Source organism: Thamnophis elegans, chromosome 12 (genome assembly GCF_009769535.1).
Source record: "Thamnophis elegans isolate rThaEle1 chromosome 12, rThaEle1.pri, whole genome shotgun sequence".
In the NCBI taxonomy this organism is placed as follows: domain Eukaryota; kingdom Metazoa; phylum Chordata; class Lepidosauria; order Squamata; family Colubridae; genus Thamnophis; species Thamnophis elegans.
The window spans coordinates 23290616-23313145 of NC_045552.1; the positions used below are offsets into that span (position 1 = coordinate 23290616).

At 40.8% G+C, this 22530-nt stretch overlaps 1 protein-coding gene across 1 annotated transcript in view; it reads right to left on the reverse strand.

Annotated features, from left to right (window-relative positions):
• Nucleotides 1-4444: 4444 nt before the first annotated feature.
• Nucleotides 4445-22530, reverse strand: part of GJB3 (gap junction protein beta 3) — a 30786-nt gene continuing 12700 nt past the window's right edge. The window contains exon 2 of the mRNA XM_032228165.1: nucleotides 4445-6154. Within this exon, the coding sequence (XP_032084056.1) occupies nucleotides 5317-6120 (804 nt within the window). The 5' untranslated portion in view covers nucleotides 6121-6154 and the 3' untranslated portion in view covers nucleotides 4445-5316. The remainder of the gene's footprint in view (nucleotides 6155-22530) is intronic.

A 22530-nucleotide genomic window follows, 5' to 3' on the forward strand; every position in this document is an offset into this window, starting at 1 on the left:
GAGAGTGGAGAGAGAAGAGTTGGAAGGAAAGGTGATATTGTTCCAATTGATGTATCCAGATTTCAGGAAGGACTAGATGGTCTCACTGATCTCAAGAGACATTAATACGAAGAAGGGTAGGATAAAAATTGTGGAGAAGGAGCCAGTTTGGCCTAGCGGTGGAGGCTTCAGGCTATAAACCAGGAGACTTGTGAGTTCTAATCCCATGTTAGGCATGGAAGCCAGCTGGGTGATTTGGGGGGAGGGTTGGACTAGATGACCTGCAAGATGCCTTCCAATTCTGTTAATCTATAAGTAGGTCTGTAAGTAGGAGACTGTGAGTTCTAGTCCCACCCTAGGCATGGTAGCCAGCTGTATGACTTTGGGCCAATCATCAGGAGAGTGTAAGTTCTAGTCCCACTTTAGGCATGGAAGCCAGCTGGGTGACTTGGGGTAACCACCAGGAGATGATGAATTCTAGTCATGCCCTAGGCATGAAAGCTGGCTGGTGATATTGGGCCAATCACTAGGAAGTGATGAGTTCTAGTTCTGTCTTAGGTATGACAGCTGGTTGGGTGACATTGGGCCAGCCCCTCTTTCTCAGCCCAACCTTCATAGGGATTTGTCTCCTATGAGGAAACTAGAAAGAAGAAGAAGAGGCAATATTATATATGTATGCCGCCTTGAGTTATTTATATATAAAAAAGACGGGATATAAATAAAGAAGTAAATACATTTCTTCAGTTCATATATTAATATAAGTACCTTCTTCACATTTCCAGAAGCAATATCATAACCAAAGGGTTTTTATCTTCTAAGATTTAAGTTTCCAGACCATATTTGATCATTGGTATATCACTCTGGTCTTGATTTCTTTATTATTATTATTTCTTTTATTCATTAAACATAAAACTCAGTCAACTGAACATTTAAAGATTTGTCACAAATACCATTGACTTGTGCTAATGGTTGATACGGGTTGCTGCCAGCATCTTAGGTATCAACTAAGGATCTTCTTAAAATATATGATGTTTCTAGTAGCACAGTTTTTTGCAGCTCTGCTGGTGTTATTGCAGGAAGCTGCAATTTGTTGATATATCTTATAAAATACTTGGACATGGTGCCAAGTGCCCCGATGACAATGGGTGTCACTGTTACATGATTCATCCATAGCCATGTAGTTTCGATGGCCAGGTTGTGATATTTTGTGTTTTTTTCCAGTTCTTTTTCTTCGACTCTGCGTCTCCTGGTACAGCGATATCAATAAACTGTACAATGATGATGATGATTATCTGGAAATATAATGAATGAATTGGAACTGGTAGCAGCAACGCTGTGAAGCCCAACAATTATGGAAAACAGCTGTTGTAGAATGGAACAAATGTTAAAATTCAGAATCCAATTTCCTGATAGTTGTTTTTTTCTTATTAAACTTCCCTAGGCCATACATTTCTTTAAAATATACTGTGTTGGCATCGTGTAAGCTAATAACTTTATAATAAAAGGATTTATTTAAAAAATTGGGGAAAATCTTTCCCTGTGGAAGAATGTAGATTTTGATGGCTGGAGGAATTTTGTAAAATAGATTATTCAATTCTGTCTGAAAACCAGATTTACACTACAATTTTTGTCCATGCAATTGTGCCACATTCAAAATTCGGGTTTTAGAGTTTATAGTCTTATTTGACATATAGTATTATCAGTATATAATTTACAGTGCTGTTTTAATGTATTGTTTATCACATAGTTTTTCTTTCTCCTTTCTTTAATGACTTCAACTATATTATCCAAATGTTTTTAAAGTTGGATAGAGACATATTTTGATTAAAATTGGATATAGTACAATATGTACTAGACTACATACATTACATCTTAAACTATGGGAACTTGCAAATGGTTGTCCTGGAATATGTTAGTCCTGATATTTTGCATTTGCTAGGTATCTGCCTGTATTTTGCTGTTTATATTTTTATTCATAGTATCTATTTCTTAACGTATTCTTTAAAACTTGTATTTTTATACCTTTCTATGATGATAATAGAATACACAATAGAATGCAGAATAACAGAGTTGGAATGGACCTTGGAGGTCTTCTAGTCTAACCCACTCCTCAAGCAGGAGGACCTACTCATTATGGAAAATGGTTGTCCAATCTCATCTTAAAAACCTCCAGTGATGGAGCACCCACAACTTCTGAAGGTAAGATGTTCCACTAATTAAATTGTTCTCAGTGTCAATTAAGAAACTTCTCCTTAATTCTAAGTTGGATCCCTCTTTGATAAGCTTCCATCTGTTACTTCCTATCCTGCCCTCACATGCTTTGGAGAATATGTTGACTCCTTCTTCTCTGAGACAACCCCTCCAATATTGGAAGATTGCTATCGTGCCACTCCTAGTTCTCTTTGTTAGATCAGACATACCCAGTTCCTACAACTGTTCATTGTATGCTTTAGCCTCCAGTCTCCTAACTATTTTTATTGTTCTTCTTTGCACTCTTTCTAGAGTCTCAACATATTTGTTGTATTATGGTGACCCAAAGTAGATGCAATATTCCAAGTGTGATCTTACCAATGCAGTGTAAAGATTGAAGTGTTTGCAAGTGAAAACGAGCTTGCAAAATGTAGCTGATTGAAATGTGGTAATTATAATAATTATTCTCTAGAATTATCCTCCTCCTCCTCCTCCTCATCCTCATCCTCATCCTCATCCTCATCCTCATCATCATCATCATAAAAAATGAAATGAAAGAAACTTAAGGTTAAAGAGATAAACTGAACAAACCTGCCATTCCAAAGATTTTTTTTTGTTTATCTTTCCAGCAACTTCTTTGCTATTTCTGCTTGGATAAGCTGGAAGTGTCAGGTCAGTGTCAGAAATAATTGGAACGCCTGCCGCTTCTCTTATAATGGAGAAATGGTTGGTGACAATGACAAAATTTGCAGAGACCAGTTAATAAAAACGTCTGTAAGAAAAACTAATAAAAGAAAGGAACTTGTGTCTACTCTCTGTTGCTAACTGATCCAAAATGAGTCATGAGCCCTGCCTAAACTTTGTCCATGGTGGATTTTATTTCCCGCAGCAACAAAAACATCAGCCAAACAAATATTTTAAACATGATTTTAATTCCTGCTCTGCATGGAAGACAGTCTACATGGAACTCAGTGAAGGAGACTCACAATCTATTTACAAAAAATCCTGTAGTCATAAGATTCTATAGTCATGAGATCCACAGTTGTCTCTAAATAGCAAAATTTGTTCTGTTGCTTGATTTGTTCCTTTTGGCTAAATTGAGCAGTAAACATTGATTTTGAATAATGTTTCCCTCTATTTCTCTTCTTAAGACATGTTCTCCCATTTTCTCTGGATGAATCCTTCCAGAATACTTTCAAATGTTACATCACACTTGATTTCAGTGGGAATTTCAGTGGGAGTTTCAGACAGGATGAGAGACCAAGAGTGGAGAATTGGGGTAAGTTTCATCAAAATAATGAATAAAAAGTAAGAGAAAATTCAGGAAGAAGAAAAACTAGGGATGCTCTTCCCTCTTTTTTATGCCCTCATCATCCCTTCTATCTATACGAAATTTAGCTTTCCATGTCATGATACCTCTGTCTTTTCCCGAGAGTAGAAGGCTATGTCCTGGCTAGAAGGCTTTCGAGAAGAAAATACTGTCTCATTCCTTTTCAACTCATCTCAATGTCTTTGTTGTTGTCCAGTAAATAATTATCATATAAAAATGCTTTGTTAAAAGTTCTTTCTGTTGAAAAGTGGGTACTGTCATCAAGACTCAAGCTCAACTATAAATGGGATAGGAATGGTGTAAGCAGTTTCTCTCTTCTGTCTTGCAAAATTTTGCCTAGCTAGACTTTGTTTCCCTGGGAATTCCTTGAAAATGAACTCCAAATTCATAGTGGATTTCCTCCAGGTGAAATTCAGGAGAGGAAATTCAGCTAAAATAACTTTTCAGTGTGTTCTGTTTAGGCCAGTGGTCACCAACTGGTGGTCTGCAAGAAAATTTTGGTGGACTGCAAAAAAATTATTTGCATTTTTTATATTGCACTAAATCAGAGGTCCTAAAACTATGGTCCTTGGGCTGGATACATGCAACAAACTTTTGTGTTTATTGCAGAGAGTTTCCCCCTTCAGGGTCTTTTTGTGTGGGTTGGAGGAGGGCAGAAATTCCGACTTGGAATCTGCTTCAGCTTCCTGGTGTGGGGCTTTGGGTGAAGGCTGGAGGGAAGTGCCGCTAGTGGGGAAGAGCTGGAGGACCTTGTTTTAGTGGGACTGCATCATGGTCTGGAACTGTCTGACCAGCTCAGCCCACTGAGCCTCCAGGCACCAGTACCTGGCCTTGCACTCCTGCAGGTCTTCCATCTGCTTGGAAAGCCTATGCTCATAGTACTCAGTGAGATGCTTCTGCTGAGCCAGCTGTTTTGCCAACTGTTTCTCATGGTGGCTGCTTAGCTCCAACAACTACTTCCTGTTGGGGCTCTAAGGAGCCCAGGCAGGCAGGCGAGGAGTTGTTGGGTGTGGAGGGGTGAGTAGGGGCCGGTGAGGCGCCCCTCGATATGAGTGACATTAGTTGGCCACATCCACCCAGTCACATGACCATCTAGCCACGCCCACCCACCCAGTCATTAGGCAGGTCATATTAATGGCCTGTGCAATTTAAAATTATGAATTTAGTGGTCCCTGAGGCCCGACAGGTTGGTGACTCCTGCTTTAGACTACTTTGCAGATTGCATTAGCATCTGTTATTTCAGAGAACTCTGGTGTGCAAGAGAAAGGAAGATATCTAGGTTAAATTATCCATGTTTACTGAATTTCCTTAATTAATTTACTCCCCTCCTTCTCAGGCAATTCAGTGACTAACACTCTATAAACAACTCTACAAACAACTAAATAAACCAGTTGAAGAAATCAAGGGTCATAGATTTTGGCTGTCCTAGGTTTTAAAGACGGCAACATAGTGTGCTCAGATGTCTATCTATCTTCTGAGAGACTTTCAAAAAGTAGAAAGCATAAACCTGAGAATGTAGAAGGTTACAACTTTTCTAGAAGGGTTTAGAGGAACAAAACCCAACACAGATTGCCAGAGCATATGAAGTGTGCATGCTTAGCTTAGTTATAACGTGTAAACAAATGGACTTGACTTTAGCCCTGAATAAACATGGCAGTGTTCCTGTCAGCTCCTCTTCAATCCTTGTGGCCCTTCCCTTGTGGAAAATTTGCTTAGTGATTCAATGGAAGTCCTCCCTCCCCCCCCTCCAGTTCATGTTTGAAAAACCATTCATGTGTCCTGGCATGGGGCCATTTTGGATTTGTTTCTTCTCCTTCTCAGATAAAAGTCAGGTTAGGTGCAGAAGCCCTGAGGCCTTCTAAGGGGGAATTTTTTAATTTCCCATCCTGTCCGTGCTCCATCTTTGAATGGCAATGACATGTGGAGGCCTTGCTGTAGGTCAAGGACTTCTTGTTACTCTTCCATTTGTTCATTGAGCGGATCATTCTCTTGAAGATGAGGTAGAAGATCTCACACACAGTAAGGACGATGCAAAGAGCAGATGCCCCTACCATGAAGTATGTGAAAATCCTCTTCTCAGTCGGCCTAGCAATGTAGCAATCAATTGTATTGGGGCAAGGTTTCAGATCACACTTGACCAGGCGTGGCAGGTCAAAACTGTCCCAAATTCTGTGAAGCAGATAGAGGAAGACAATCTCAATACCCAGTTTGAAGAAGAGTGTCAGGAGATAAGTCCACCAAAGACCACCATGTTTCCTTCCAGTGTTGCTATACAGTTTGGGACAGTTTTCCCCATTTTTTTCCCGGTTCTTCCTTTCCCTGTCCTCACGGTATGCCACGTGCATGATGACGAGCAGGGATGGACAGGTGACAAAAATCAGCTGCAGGGCCCAGAGACGGATATGGGAGATGGGGAAAAAATAATCGTAGCAAACATTGGTGCAACCAGGTTGCCGATGATTGCAGTCGAAATCCTTCTGCTCATCTCCCCACACCCGCTCAGCAGCTACCACATAAACAAGGACACGAAAAACAAAGACCACAGAGAGCCAGATGCGGCCAAAAGCAGTGGAGTATTTGTTCACGCCACTCAACAGGCCCTGTAACGTCTTCCAGTCCATGGCGATAGAAGTTGGAGGCCCAGCTCACGAGCACCTGGAAAGTCAACAGAAGCATATAGTTAAACAGGTTTCCTAGCGTTCAGGTGTTAGGTAACTTTTTAATGCTTACAATACAACATAACATCTTTTAGGGCGTTACTCAGAGCAGTAGTTTTAACCCAGAAAGAAGGTGAGGCTCAAAGAAGTAGTTGGAGCAGAGCAGGAAGAAAAGGCAATTGATATTTAATAATTGAAGTACGTGCATGAACTAATGCTCTGCTTTTCTTCCTGCCAAAATGTGGTTGAATTGGACTACAATTTCTCTGAAATGGCATAGGGCCGGGATGGTGAACCTATGGCATGTGTGCCACAGGTGGCACACAGAGCCTTTTGTCAGGGCACCTGAGGCGTTGCCCTGTCAGCTGGCCAGTGCGCATGAACGTGCTGGCCAGGTGAATTCATCCTTTTTTAAAGCCATTTTTCACCCTCCCCAGGCTCCAGAGGCTTTATAGGAGCTTGGGGAGGGCAAAAACAGCCTCCCCTACCCCCCAAGAGGCCTTCCAGAGGCTTCAGGAGGTTCCCTGAAGCCTCCAGAGTGCAAAAAACAGGCCCAAGGGCAAACTAGACATTTGGGAACTGACTTCCAGTTTGCTCATAGGGTTGGTTTAAGCCTTCCAGAGCCTTCAGGGGCCTTCAAGAGGCTTCCCTGAAGGCTCCAGAGGACTAAAAATGGCCCTACGAGCTCGTAGGGTCATTTGTAGTCCCCCAGAGCCTTCAGGGAAGCCTCCTGAAGGCTTGGGGGGGGGGAAGGCTGTTTTCGCCCTCCCCAGCCTCTGGAGCCTAGGGAGGGTGAAAAAAGCATGCAAAAAGGGGGCTGCGCCTGTCATGCATGCATGCGCACTGGGGGGATCGTGCATTGCATGACCCCCCCTGCACTTCCCCCACTTATGGCACGTGAGTCAAAAAAGGTTTGCCATCACTGGTGTAGGATTTCCTGCTTGAGCAGGGGATTAGCTAGAAAACCTCCAAGGTCCCTTCCACTTCTGTTATGTTTCCTTTCAAAATACCACTGTCCGGAACTCTATCAATGGGTAATTTTGTAAAATTTCCATCAGAATTATGTAGGAATGGACTGTGGAAGTCATTTCTGCATCAATAGGACAGAAAGAAGTTGATAAGAATCCTTGCATGGCCCATAGGGTGGGTTCACACAATATCCTAAGCTCTAAAGCTAAGCTCCTGTTAGAGGCACCAAAATAATCTAGACAATGTAAGGTTTCCTTCTGCAGCAGGGGGTTGGACTAGATGACCTCTGAGTAGCCTCTAACCCTAAATAGCTGTGCTGTTCTTTCTTTCTTTCTTTCTTTCTTTCTTTCTTTCTTTCTTTCTTTCTTTCTTTCTTTCTTTCTTTCTTTCTTTCTTTCCAGTTTGTTGTTCAGCTGACCCAGAAACAAACTGCTGAATGTTACTTTGCAAACCTCCTTCCAAGCAGCTTTTCAATTTAAAATCCAAAGTTTGCAGATTTAAGACTTGTGGACATCAATTCCCAGAATTCCACAGCCAGGCATGCTCAGTTCCGATTTAAAGTGACAGCATTTGTTTTTCTCCTTTGCTGAATCTGCCAGCTGAAAAGTGAGTTTCCTTCTTTCTTTCCTTTTCTTTCTCTCTCCCCTCCCTCCCTCCCTCCTCCACCCTCTCTCTTTTACTTTTTAAAACCTTTTCCCCTTGCCTGAACTGGCAGAGAAAAAAAACTTTTAAAAAAGCTTCTGACGAAGCCTCTATTGGGAGAACAGGTTCGGGGGAGTGGTGAAGCCACCATTACTACCAGTCCTATCCAGTATGCCAGATTTTTACTGCCTCTTCTAGTGTACTGTACTGTACTGGGAGGAACCCACCTCTGATTCATTCATTCCAAACCAACAAGCCTACAAATAAATCACATTCACTTGAAATTATCTTGGTCACTTTTCTTCTCTGCTTTTATTTCAGGCAGATAGTTTGCTCTGGCTGAAAATGTCAGTACCACAATATTTATTCACCAGGCCTGGAGATAACTCATTATTCAGTTATTATGTTTAGTTGACTCACAGCTTAGTGGTTTCCCGGCATATCCTTGAACTAATTTATTGGAGATAAGCAGTTTCCAAGATCATAGTTGAGGAAGGTTTTGACTTGATACACCCTGTCTCCCATTCAGCAACTGGTACTCAGGGATGTGAAAGGACATAGGGTCTCAGGGCCCAAATACAGCATGGACATACTGCCTACCAAGAGTCTAACTCAGTGTTCCTCAATCTTGCTGGTTGGGGAATGCTGGACATTGAAGTCCAAATGTCTTAAAGTTGCCAAGGTTGAGAAACACTAGTCTAACTGAGCTGAGAGAAATATCAACAATCTCAAGTCTCAATCTAAAGTGAAGAGGAACTAAAAAGCCTTGATGCAGGTGAAGAAGGAGAGTGCAAACATTGGCTTGAAACTCAACATTAAGAAAACTAAAATCAAAGCATCCGGCCTTCTCAATTCCTGGCAAATAGATAGGGAAGAAATGGAGGTAGTGACAGATGTTATTTTCCTGGGCTCCAGGATCACTGCAGATGGGGACTGCAGCCAAGAAATTAAAGACACTTGCTCCTGGGGAGGAAAGCTATGGCAAATCTACACAGCAGACTAAAAAGCAGAGACATCCCCCTGCCAACAAAAGTCAAGGCTATTGTTTTCCCAGTTGCAATGTATGGCTGTGAAGGTTGGACCATAAGGAAGACTGAGCACCAAAGAATTGAGGCCTTTGAACTATGGTGCTGGAGAAGACTCCTGCGAGTCCCTTGGACTGCAAGGTGACCGGTCAGTCCTAGAGGAGAATCAATCCTGACTGCTCTTTAGAAGTCCAGATCCTGAAGATGAAACTCAAATTCTTTGGCCACCTAATGAGAAGGATGGACTCACTGGAGAAGAGCCTAATCCTGGGAACGATTGAAGGCAAAAGAAGAAGGGGACAACAGAGAATGAGGTGGCTGGATGGAGTCACTGAAACAGTCGGCTTGAGTTTAAATGGACTCCAGAGGATGATAGAGGACAGGAAGACCTGGAGGAATGTTGTCCATGGGGTCGCAATGGGTCAGACACGTCTTTGCAACTAACAATAAAAACAAGTCTAACTGACTGCTCTTTGGATGCCTGGGTAAAGAATGAAATGCTTTAGGATTTCACATTCTCAGGATGTGATTGCTTTCCTGACTGCCACCTACCTATTTTTTTTTTAAAAAAATAATGTCCTCTTAACTCATTCAAAGACAGCTTACCATAATCAGTTCAGACACAATGCAGTCAGAAAATATGGATCTAATTTTTGTCCCAAACTTTAACAAGATAGTCCTAAAAAAATTCAGGTTTAGTTGAGAACTTGCATCAGACATCCCCATCCATGATAAACAATCATTCAGGACTAGTGGGTGGTTCTCAGTCTTTTTAAAAGTTGTTGCCCATTGGACAAAGAGGAAAATGCACAATATGCTTGTGAAGAAACTGCATTTTAATGAAGTGTCAGTGAAGTCAAATTGAATTTTGCTCTGGCCTCACCGACTCATCCCAAGTCCTGCTCTGCTGCCCCATTGTGGTTGGGTGGTGGGTGGTTGATGTTGGTTTTCCTGGGAGGGATAAGCAAAGAATGATGTAAGTGTATGTCAGGAGCATTACATTCCCAGCAGGGTCATCCAAGGTGTGAAGGTCATCCCATCTGCCCAGGAGGCAGGTATCTATCTATATTAGGCAGCAGCAACACAGGAAGATGCTGGAAGTGGGTGATCATTTTAGGGACAATGGCAAAGCCATCAATTCATACTATCCAGGGGAAGACAATGGTAAAATAACTGTGTATTATTATTATTATTATTATTATTATTATTATTATTATTATTACCAAAAAAGCACATGGAGAGACAAAGCAAAGAAGAACTGTAAGACTAGATTAGGAACAGATCATAGAAAAAAATCTATGTGGTTGTTGACAACTTGATGGCATATATAGCAATAACAGTTAGACTTATATACCGCTTCATAGGGCTTTCAGCCCTCTCTAGGTGGTTTACAGAGTCAGCATATTGCCCCCAACAACAATCTGGGTCCTGGACTTCCGGGGGGGGGGGGGCGGAGCCTGTCGCCGAGGAGGGCTCAACCGAGCTCTCTCAGAGATCTGGTCTGTATATCTAAATAAGATCATAGATATTACCCCTTTTTGGCTATAAAGGGGCAGGGAGTAGCTCTGTGGTTAGGGTCTATTCGTAATTCACAGCCTTTCTTTTTTTTTTTTGGCTGTGGATAGAGATTAGATCCAGCGTGAGCGGAGCTTTTATCTCCAGCCAGTTCTTCTCAGCTGCCTTTTTTTGCAGCCCTAGACAGGCGATCCCCCCCCCCCAGGACAAAGCAAAGTTGTTTGAAGCTAGGATTAATACGGGCGGGTCCCACTCCTGTGAGATTTATGCTTTTATTACTATCTTAAATACCAGCACCATTTGTCTTAGAGGCTTCTTTGTTTAAACGGACTTCAAAATGGCGATTTCTCTCCGTTGGTGACTGATAGGGGATGTACGTAGCCGGTTTTACCTTCCTGCAGACCGCTCCTTAACAAAATAACTTTTTTTGTTTTTTTTGGAAACAGAGGGGAGCGAAAGCGCTGTTTATTTGTTTATTTATAATGGCACCCAGGTCAAAATCGAAGCGTCTCTCTACAAATGTGCCTAAAGAATCTGTGAATGAGCTTAAAGAATTTACACTGGAATCGCAGCCCTTGTCTCCTACGCCCTCTACTGGAGAATTCTTAACACAGGAATTTTTTTTTCAAATGTTTAATGATTTTAAACAAGAAATTAAGGAATTTGTATTGGAGCTATATGGTGATTTAAAGTCTAAAATTGACCAAATGAAGGCGAATACGTTTGCAGCCGTGTCTGCCCTGTCAGATTATACCGCTGAAATAGAGAATAAATTGGAAAGTTTGGAGGAGGCTAATTCTAATTTGACTACTAATATTCAAATATTACAACAAAAAATTAGAGACACCCAAGAACAGCTTGTTATGATAAACTTTAATAAGAAGGCATTCGCAATAAGAGTCAGAGGATTCCGCGAAAAGGAGCGAGAGAATCTGAAACAGACCTTTGTTGAAGCCCTCAGCCATGCGGTGGGAAGCCCGGGACTTAACTTTGATTGGCAGATTCGGAAAATCTATCGCCAGAATTCATTGGTAGCGGAACAGCGACAGCTCCCGAGGGACATAATCATATATTTCTCCACAAAAGAATCCAGAAACGCGATCATGCAAAAATTTTACAATAATAGATTGAGAGTTGATGGCCAGGACTTGACTGTCTTCAAAGAAATACCTTTCCAGATGTTAAAGGCAAGAAGGGACTATACCTTTTTAACTAAAGAGCTTAGAAATCATCAGATTCAATATAAATGGGAGGCCCCAGCCGGCATTACGGTCACATTTGAGAATCAAAGACTTCGTCTCAATTCTGTTTCGGAGGCTCGAGATTTCTATTACAAGACTTTGAAGGCGGGACTTCCTGATTCACTTGGAAAAGAGGAGAGACAAGCCGAAGGAGAAGGCAAGCAACAGACCACATGGCTGCAAGATGGAGGGGGTAGCTCCCCCTCCCTCGGAGAAGCAGAAAAGCGGAGTTTGAGGATTTAGACATTCTAAAATATTCACCAAAGTTGTGGATTGAATGGGGGTTTGCGACCTCTCTCCGGCAGAAAAAGCAGAATGTATTGGTGGGGTGATACTGAATGTATATATGCAAAAGGCATGCAGAATGATTTACGTTGTTTAAATTTTGTTAGAAGGGAAAGTTTGAAGAGATTATTTTAAAATAGAAGGTAAACTGATTCTTGTTGAAACTATTATTTGAATATGTGGAATGATCTATGCTATTTAATTTTTATTAGAAGGGAAAGCTTGGTGAAATTATTTTGAGCTAGATTTTAAACTAATGTTTGTATAAATTTGATAGTGGCAAATATTAGAGAAGTAAGGGATGAGGGTAAAATGCATGCGGAATGATTTACGTATATTGGTGGGGTGATACTGAATGTATATATGTAAAATGAATGCAGAATGATTTATGTTGTTTAAATTCTGTTAGAAGGGAAAGCTGGATGACATAATTTTAAAACGGAAGGTAAACTGATTCTTGTTGAAAGTATTATTTGAATATGTGGAATGATCTATGCTATTTAATTTTTATTAGAAGGGAAAGCTTGGTGAAATTATTTTGAGCTAAATTTTAAACTAATGTCTGCATAAATTTGATAGTGGTAAATATCAGAGAAGCAAGGGATGAGGGCAAAATGTATGCGGAATGATTTACGTTGTTTAAATCCTATTAGAAGGGAAAGCTGGTCGGGATCATTTCAAGATAGAATGCAAACTGATTTTTGTGTAAAGTAATACTTGATCCACGCTGCTTAAACTTTACTAAGAAGGGAAAGTTTGGTCAGATTATTTTGAATTATTGTTTGAAATTAAGGTTAAGAAAGGGAAAGTTTGATTATTCTTCTATAAAGTAATATTTGAATATGTGGAATGATCCACGCTGCTTAAATTTTACTAGAAGGGATTATTTTTGAGTTAGATTGTATATTGATGTCTATACAAATTTGGATAAATGTTTATCTGAATACAAGGTTAAGGAAGAGGAATGGGAGAGTCTACAGGAGGTCGGGGTAAATAACAAAGAAGCAAGAGACGAGAATAAAATATAGATAGAATGACTTACACTATTTAAGCATATATAAAGATGGGGGGCTGAACTTAACACAAAGAGTTTCTTTTTTTTTTTTTTTTCCTTTTTTGGTCTTTTTTTTTCCTTTAATATATTGCTTTTATTTTTAATCCATACGAACATAAGATACTTTAGATAGAAGGCAGTGCCAGGTGTGGGCCCTGGGAAGTCGGGAGGAGTAGGGATGGGGATTTATGGGGGGTGGGTGGGTGGGTGTTAACATAGTCTCAATAAGAACAAGAATGCACTTATATACGGTTGTTCTTTTTTTTTTCCTTTTCTTTTCTCTTTTCTTTCTTAAAATTTTTTTTTTCCTTGGTTTATTTTACTTTTTATTAGATTATAATAAACAACACTTGAATAAAGGAATACACCAAGGAGGGAGGTAGAGGGAAAGAGGAGGGAGGAGTAAGGAAGGAGTAAGGGGAATGTAAGGAGGGCGTGTTGGGAGTAAGGGGAGAAGGAAGGTTTGAGGGGAAAGGGAAGTAGGAGGGGAGCGTTAGAGGGAGGAAAGGAAAGTTGGAGGGGGTAGATGGGGTGTATGGAGGATGGAAGTGTCAGGTGGGGTTGTGAATGATGGGTTGTGTTTTCTTTTTTATTTTTTTTTATTTTTTTTATTTTTTTATTTTTTTTAATTTTTTTTTTCTTATAGCAAATACCCTGTATATAAGTGATTGTAAAATGGAATGTGAAAATGAATAAAATATATTAAAAAAAAAAAAAAAAAAAAAAAAAAACAATCCGGGTCCTCATTTTACCCACCTCAGAAGGATGGAAGGCTGAGTCAACCCTGAGCCGGTGAGATTTGAACAGCCGAACTGCAGAACTGCAGTCAGCTGAAGTAGCCTGCAGTGCTGCATTTAACCACTGTGCCACCTTGGCTCCATCCATCCATCCATCCATCCACCCACCCACCCACCCACCCACCCACCCATCATTCATCACCCATCACCCATCAATCCATCATCCACCATCCACCATCCATTCATCCATCCATTCATCCATCCATCCATCTATCTTACCTATTACTCATCAGCTTCAGCCTCCTCAATTTTGCATAGCCAGGTACAGGCCAGTAAAACTGGAAGGCTCCAGTTTGGAGAAGGCCGTTGATAAAAAACACAAAGCTCAAAATTGGATGGCTCAAAATTCTTAGGAAGAGACCATTTTCTATGCTTGCTCCCTTGGTTGGAGAATCACAAAACATCAAGGGCAGTTCAAAAACCTGGTTGACTATTTTTATCTAGCAGGGTTATTTTTGCCTGCCCATAATGCAATTCCTTTTTAACCTACCACATCTATGTGATGGTCAGTTGAAGCTCACAAAAGTGTATTCCTTTTAATAAATTTGATTATGTTGATAAAGATGTTATCAGATTCTCTATTTTTTTGTCCCCATAAACTATGAGTGTCCTCTTATGAGTCCTACCTAAAGTTCATATAGGATCTGGGAAGTTTCTGAGATTCTCCTAACATGGATATCTCTATAGATTTCCAAAGTAAAATCAATACGTATTGTAAGAAGTCCTCTGTAGTTACATCAGAGACTCTCTCTCTCTCTCTCTCTCTCTCTCTCTCTCTCTCTCTCTCTCCATCCATCCATCCATCCATTCATTCATTATCTATCTATCATCTATCTCTATTACATTTCTTCACTGCCCATCTTCCTCAGAGAGAGGCTCTAGGTAAATCAATAAAATTAACATTAAAAATCAGAATTAACTTAAAAGTTAAAAGTTTTACAATTATAAAAATAACATGATAAAATTTCAAAAGGTGAAAAATTTCAAGATTGGGGTGGGATGGGATGTTAGCGGTTGTTAATAAAGGCATTGGGGGAGAGGGAATTCTTATGAGGCCATCCAGGCTCATGGTTGTGCGGGCTTCTGTGTCCCCCAGGCAAGGCCACATAGCCATGTTTTGGCTAGTTATTGGCAGTGTGCAGCATTTTCTTCCCCCTTCATCTGTCCCTAATTCGTTCTTTCCCCTCCTCTCTCAGAAACTTCATTGCTGGAAAAAATATTGACAAATGCTGTCTTGATGTAATCAAACTATCAGTTGACCGACTCCAAGAAGGATGTGGCATTTTAGCAGACGTCCCTGTACCCCCTCTTTTTTTCAGCAGTTTGGTACAAGTATCTTGTGGACCCAACCCCAGAGAATGTTAAGCCTTCTAGTTTAATGAGGTCCTGGCCTTTAAAAAAACCTGGAATTTGGAAGAGGGTGGCCCATGCAACACCACCACTCCGTGAGCTGCACTGGCTGCTGGTTTGCTTGTGGGTGCAATTCAAGGTGTTGGTAATTGCCTTTACAGCCCTTCATGGCATGGGTTCAGGTTAATTAAGGGACCATCTCTTGGGATTGGCCTGCTTCACCTGTGCCAGCAAAGGAGACATGATGTGGGTCCCATTGGCCAAGGAATTCTGGCTGGTGGGGTCCAGGAGAAGGGCCTTCTCTGCCATTGTACATATAAATAAATGGGAACAGTGGAACTGGGAGGGCAGGCACGCTGGTGCACTTATGCACGCCCCCTTAGGGATCTCTTAAGAAATGCGTAAAATCCAGCTTAAGGTCAAAAGTATGGGGGTTAGAGGAACTAAAAACAGGTTCAGGTAGGGTGTTCCACACATTTACTACTCTATTGCTGAAATTAGAACGGATTACATTAAGTGTGTAGCTATTGATAGTCCTGGTGTTACTGCAGTAGAAGTCAAAATTAGTTGCTAAGAGGCAGGACACTATGGCAGATAATCTTGTGTACTAAGCTTAGGTTGTAGACGGCACAGTTCAAGGTTATCCAGGCCTAAAATTTCAAACCTGGTGGTATACAGAATTGCATGTTGGAAGTGGCTGATAGGTTCATATGGCATCCCACCTCCCCAGTGGTGGGATTCAAATGTTTTTACTACCAGTACTGTGGGCGTGGTTTGGTGGACATGGCATGGCTTGGTGGGTGTGGCTTGGTGGGTGTGACAGGGGAAGGATACTGTAAAATCTCCATTCTCTCCCCACTCCAGTGAAAGGTTACTGCAAAATTCCCATTTCCTCCCAATCAGCTGGGGCTCAGGAGGCAAAGAATAGATGGGGGCAGGACCAGCCAGAGGTGGTATTTACCATTCTCTGAACTACTCAAAATTCCTGCCTCCAGTTTTCCAGAACTGGTCAGAACCTGCCGAATACCACCTCTGCACCTCCGCCCTGCTCATCCTACCCCTTCCCTCCCCATCTTTTAGCTTCTGTACTTTTATATTTTTTGCAGTATTATATATTTATAGTTCTGTCTTTCAATATTGTAAGTCGCCCAGACGTTCCCTGCGGTAAGATGGGCAACCAATAAAATTGACAAATAAATAAATAAAAAATAAAAGTGTGATTTTTTTAACCACCCAAGGCTTAAGCTCAAATTTGCTTCTGCCTCATTTCCTCTTTCTTGCCTGTTCATCTCCCCTCCTTCGCCACCCACTCTTTCCTCTAGGTCCTGTTCTTCTGGCCATTATGGATTTCATCCCACTCTCTGGGTTACACCCATCAACGGTCAGCCTGCTTCCTCCAATTCACCTCTCATCTCTAAGTTAGAACTGGGTGACACATGCCCGCCCACTGTTTCCAGCCCCATCTTGAATGACATTTCCTCTACTTTCTGCTCCTCCTCCTTCATATGTCATGATGTACGAATGCCTCTTCTACGTTCCCCTGCCAAATGCCATTTCTTACATAGCAACCTCTTTGTTTTTAAATTATGTCGGATTTTCCTGTGTTTCAGGACCCGTTCCAAGTCTTTCACCTTGTTTTGCTTGGGATTTAATTACTTTTTATGTATTACTTTTATCTTTCTCATCTGTTACACAGCTTTCTCTTAATGGTGTCATTATTATGATTATTATTACTTTGAAATTATGATTATTATTACTCTGTTGCTTTGCATGTAAACTGAGAACCTATGTACACAATATCTTGTGTGTCCAATCACACTTGACCAATAAAGAATTCTATTCTATCCTATCCTATCCTATCCTATCCTATCCTATCCTATTCTATTCTATTCTATTCTATTCTATTCTATTCTATTCTATTCTATTCTATTCTATTCTATTCTATTCTATTCCATTCCATTCCATTCCACTCCACTCCACTCCACTCCACTCCACTCCACTCCACTCCACTCTACTCTTGTGGAATGTTCTCACTGAATATTTTGGGGGGGGGATATTGGACTGCCATCTGTCAGAAATGGTGTAGGGTCTGCTGCTTGGGCACAAGGGGGTTGGACTAGATGGCCTACAAGGTCCCTTCCAACTCTGTTATTCTGATAAATGTTTGAGTTTCTCTGATTCCTTTCTCCTCATTATTGGTGTGTAATATTGGCCATTTCAACTAGTTAACTTCTTGGCAACTTTGTCCAACTGGCACTTCTGCTCATCATTACTGTAATTTGTCTGTCAAATCTTGGTTTCTGAAGAAGTCATAGAGGGAAAACAATGAAACCCATTCCAGGTAAGAGATTGTTTATTCAATAAATTTGACCTCCTGCCCACTGCCACTTGACTCAATTGGATTTGTTAAGTGACAACATTAGTGTTATCACAATTATTTTATTGGGTGTCCAATATGGGCTGCTTCTAAGCTGTTCATGGATGAAAGTAACATAATATTCTTTTATAGATTGGTTCACATATTTTATTAAGTTGTGGTTGATTTAACCTGCCAAAAAGAAATTTAGTTCATAAACTGAGCTAAGCAACTGGGTCATGGTTTGTTCAAGCATAGTTAGCTGAACAAACTGCAATTTTCTGGATATACGTAATACACTGAGTCACGGGTGTCCAACCTTTTGGTTTCTGTGGGCTGCATTGAGGGAAGATGTAAAATATATCATATATATATTTTAAAATATATCATACTAGTTGATAATCCGGTGTTGCCGTGGTATTTATTTATAGAGGGAAAATGTCCAGATCAAAAATAATTTCTAATGTTGGATTTTCCCCCTTATGAGAGGGAGCCCCCTTGTGGAGTACTGTGAAGCCATTACCATGGCAACTCCACTGCGCTGTACAGCAGAAGCCATTTTACGGCAGTACAGTAGAAGTCATTTTAAGGCACAACAGGCTGTATCTTAACAGAATACACACCCAAGGGTTATTAGGAGTGTCTTACTCCCATAGAATTTTTTGCCCGAGAATAAATCATTTGTGTACCAAGTTTGGTTGAAATTGCTTGAGGCATTCCAGAGTTATGCTGGAATACACACACACACACAGCCATTTATATATAGATAGATTGTTTATGTGTGTGTGTGTGTGTGTATGTATGTATGTATGTATGTATGTATGTATATATATATATATATATATATATATATATATATATATATATATATATATGTATATATGTATATATGTATATATGTATATATGTATATATCAATAACTAATTTCTTTTATTTTTTTAATCTTGTATTATATCTTGTGGGGCCACATTCCTAGCTGTCCAGGACTACATGCGGCTTGCAGGCCACAGATTACATTTTCCTGTCCTATATCATAAAGCACAGTTTGCAAGATACAGTGGCTAGGCTCAGATCTGGTGGAATGGGGCAACTCGCCGCAGCCAACTTGCCAGAGTCCACCTGCCATGGTCAATTCATTGTGGAATAACTTGCCATGGTCAACTCACCATGGGACAACTTAAAAGATAAAAGGTAAAGTTCCCCTTCCACATATGTACTAGTCATTCCCTACTCTAGGGGGCGGTGCTCATCTCCATTTCAAAGCCGAAGAGCCAGCACTGTCCAAAGACATCTCCATGGTGGGCGGCATGGCCAGCATGACTAAACACTGAAGGCATACAGAACGCTGTTACCTTCCCACCAAAGGTGGTCCCTATTTTTCTATTTGATTTTTACTTGCTTTCGAAGAGCTAGGTAAGCTGGGACAAGTAATGGGAGCTCACTCCGTTATGTGGTGCTAGGGATTCGAACCGCCAAACAGCTGACTTTTCTGATTGACAAGCTCAGCGTCTTAGCCACTGAGCAACCACATCCCTATGGAACAACTTGCTGGAGGACAATTCAATTTAATTATTTAAAATAATCAAAAATTATTTTAATCTTTGCCATTCATATTTCATTATGTCCCTCCTTTGTCATCCTGTCTGTCAGGATGCTATTCCACTATTTCTATGGATTATATTTTCTATTTTTTCATATTTCTATTTCGATATTAGTGTAACTCTTTTCCCACAGAGTTTGCCATGATGAGTTGTCCTGCTGTGAGTTGTCTACACCAAATTGGCTGGCAAGTTGGTCTGTGAATTGGCTGTGGCAAGTTGTCATAGACCTCAAATTAGGTGCTAAGAATCTTGTGCATGGTTAGAAAAGTGTGTGAACTCAAACTAGGATGTGGCATGATCTGTGAACCTAACTACAGCTCTCTTCTACATCTTAGTCTAACTCCAACTGCTTAATTTTTCCATTGTCTCTTGGAATTGTATGTTGAATAGGGGTTTGAGGTGGTATTTAGCAGGTTTTGACCAGTTCTGGAGAAGTGGTAGTGAAAATTTTGAATAGTTTGGAGAACTGGCAAATGCCACCTCTGGCTAGCCCCACCCCCATGTATTCTCTGCCTCCCGAGTCCCAGCTGATCGGGAGGGAATGTGGATTTTGTGGTATCCTTCCCCTGGAGTGGGGAGGGAATGGAGATTTTGTATTATCTTTCCCCTGGAGTGGGGAGGGAATGGGGATTTTGCAGTATCCTTTCCCTGCCACGCCCACCAAGCCACACCCACAGAACCAGTATTAAAATTTTTTTGAATCCACCACAGAAACAAACATCTCATTGAAGTTCTGGCCAGCAACAGAAAAGTAGTTCTCAACTCACCACCAATTTAGTGACTGTTCAAAGTTACAACAGCACTAAAAAAAATGAGTTATGACCATTTTTCACATTTATGTCCATTGCAGCGTTCCTGTGGTCACGGGATCAAAATTTGGACGCTTGGCAACTGGTGCATTTATGAAGGTTGCAATGATCTGGGATCATGGATCCCCTTTTGTGATCTTTTCACAAGGTAAGTCAATGGGGAACCCAGATTCATTTAACCATGTTACTAACTTAACAACTGCAGTACTTTGCCTACTGTAATAGGTGTGGCAAGGAAAGTGGTAAAATGGGGTAAAACTCATTCAGCAGCTGTCTTGCTCAACTATGGAAATTTTGGGTTCAATAGTGGTCATAAATTGAGGACTATTTATAAATTCGCTGTTCCAAAGTTCAGTTCACTCAGGTTTTGCCAGAATAGCAACTGTTCTTAGCTAGGAAATCCTGCTTCTGTTTTGGGAGCTGTCCAATTTCGCTTTCTCTCCTCTAATTGTGGTGCTTAAGAGCAATTAGATCTAAGTTTTTTTGTGCATCTGCAAAGAACCCATCCAACAGGTGGGGCCGCTTGTATTTGGACTGTAGGTTTCCTACCATTTTTTCCCCAACAGACGTTTTAAAGAAAAGTTTCCTAAAACAACATAAGAATGTGCAAAATTACAACAACATTTCCTGAGATTTAAACCAGAAATGGATTATCTGGATTTTGTCTATCTGCTCAGAAATTTCCTGACTACCAAGAGACAAGCATAGGCTCCATACATAATGTTAGGTAATTTTAAAATAATAGTTTGTTGAATAAATCGTAATGGCTTGTTTTAGGGCTAATACACTTATAAGAGGTGGGTTAGAATGAATAATAACTATAATAAGGCTAAGCCTCTTTGATGCAACCTGCTGAATCTTAAACCTGGTTAACAAAACAAAATGTGTAATCTACCTCCAAAACAAACCGAATTATGGTTTGATATGATAGCTTATTTTTTTGAATTGAGGCCTTTGAACTCTGGTGCTGGAGAAGACTCCTGCGAGTCCCTTGGACTGCAAGGCGATCCAACCGGTCAGTCCTAGAGGAGATCAACCCTGACTGCTCTTTAGAAGGCCAGATCCTGAAGAGGAAACTGAAATACTTTGGCCACCTAATGAGAAGGAAGGACTCCCTGGAGAAGAGCCTCATGCTGAGAAAGACTGAGGGCAAAAGAAGAAGGGGACGACAGAGAAGGAGGTGGCTGGATGAAGTCACTGAAGCCATAGGCATGAACTTCAATGGACTCCAGAGGATGGTAGGGGACAGGAAGGCCTGGAAGAACATTGTCCATGGGGTCAAGATGGGTCGGACACGACTTCGCAACTAACAACAACAAATGCTAGCTTAATTCATACAAGAAAATCCCATCAGGTCAGAATTCCCTGTTCCCATGCAGACATTTGAATCATCCAATCCCTTTTTAGTATGAACTCAGCCACCGAATGAGTTCATTTATTCTGCCTAACCCAAAACACCTGATGGTGTAACAGAAGTGATGTTCAACTTATACCCATTGGTTTAATGGTCATTCATAGTTACAATGGCAGTGAAAGAAAATGACTTAGAACCGGTCCTCGCACTTACAACCACATGATGAAAATTGGGCTGCTTGACAACTGCTATGTGTTTAGGACCATTGCATTGTCCCGTGATTAGTTGGCTCCTGACAATCAAAATAAACGAGGGATTCATATAACAACTGTGTGATTCACTTAACAACTGCAGTGATTAGCTTTGCTTGCAAGAAGGTTGCAAGTGGCAATCACATGTCTCCGAGACGCTGCTACTGTGTAACTACAAGCTAGTTGCCAAGTGCCCAAATTTTGATCTCATGACTGTGGGTTGTTGCAATGGTCATAAGCGCAAGGACTCATTGTAAGTTACTTTTTTCATTGTGGTTGCAACTTTGAACACCAAATGAATGGTTGTAAGTTGAGGACTACCTGTATGCACATGAAGGAGAACCGCCAAGATTGTTGGTTCATCTTGGCCTCTTGTATAGAAAGGAAAAGATCCCACCTCCATCCTGTTACATATTGGTCCCCTTTATCTAGTTTTTTCCTTAACTTTTAATGTTTTAATATTTAGCACTTGATGTTTTTATGGTTCTAATTATTTTATATTACCATACTAGCTGATAACCTGGCGTTGCCCAGTTATTTATTTATAGGGGGAAAATATCCAGACCAAACATAATTTCTAATGTTGCATTTTCCCTTTTACTGGAAGGAGCCCCATTGTGGAGTACTATGAAGCCATTAGCATGGCAACTCCACTGTGCTGTACAGTAGAAGCATTTTATGACAGTAGAGTAGAACTCATTTTAAGGCACAACAGGCTGTATCTTAACAGAACACATACCCGAGGGCTGTTAGGGGTGTCTTACCACCACAGTATTTGTTTCCAGAGAGTAAGTCATCTGTGTACCAAGTTTGGTTGAAATTGCTCGATGCATTCCAGAGTTATGCAAGGGTGGACACACACACACACACACACACACACACACACACACACACGAAGGAAGAAAAAAAGAAGGAAAGAAGGAAGGAAAGGAAGGAAGGAAGAAAGAAAGAGGAAGAAAGGAGGAAAGGAAGAAAGAAAGAAGGAAGGAAAGAAAGAAAAGATGAAAGGAAGGAAGAAGGAAAGGAGGAAAGGGAGGAAGAAAGGAAGAAAGGAAGGAAGAAAGAAGGAAAGAAAGAAAGTGAGAGAAAAGAAATAGATAGATAATAGAATTGGGGCAGAACTT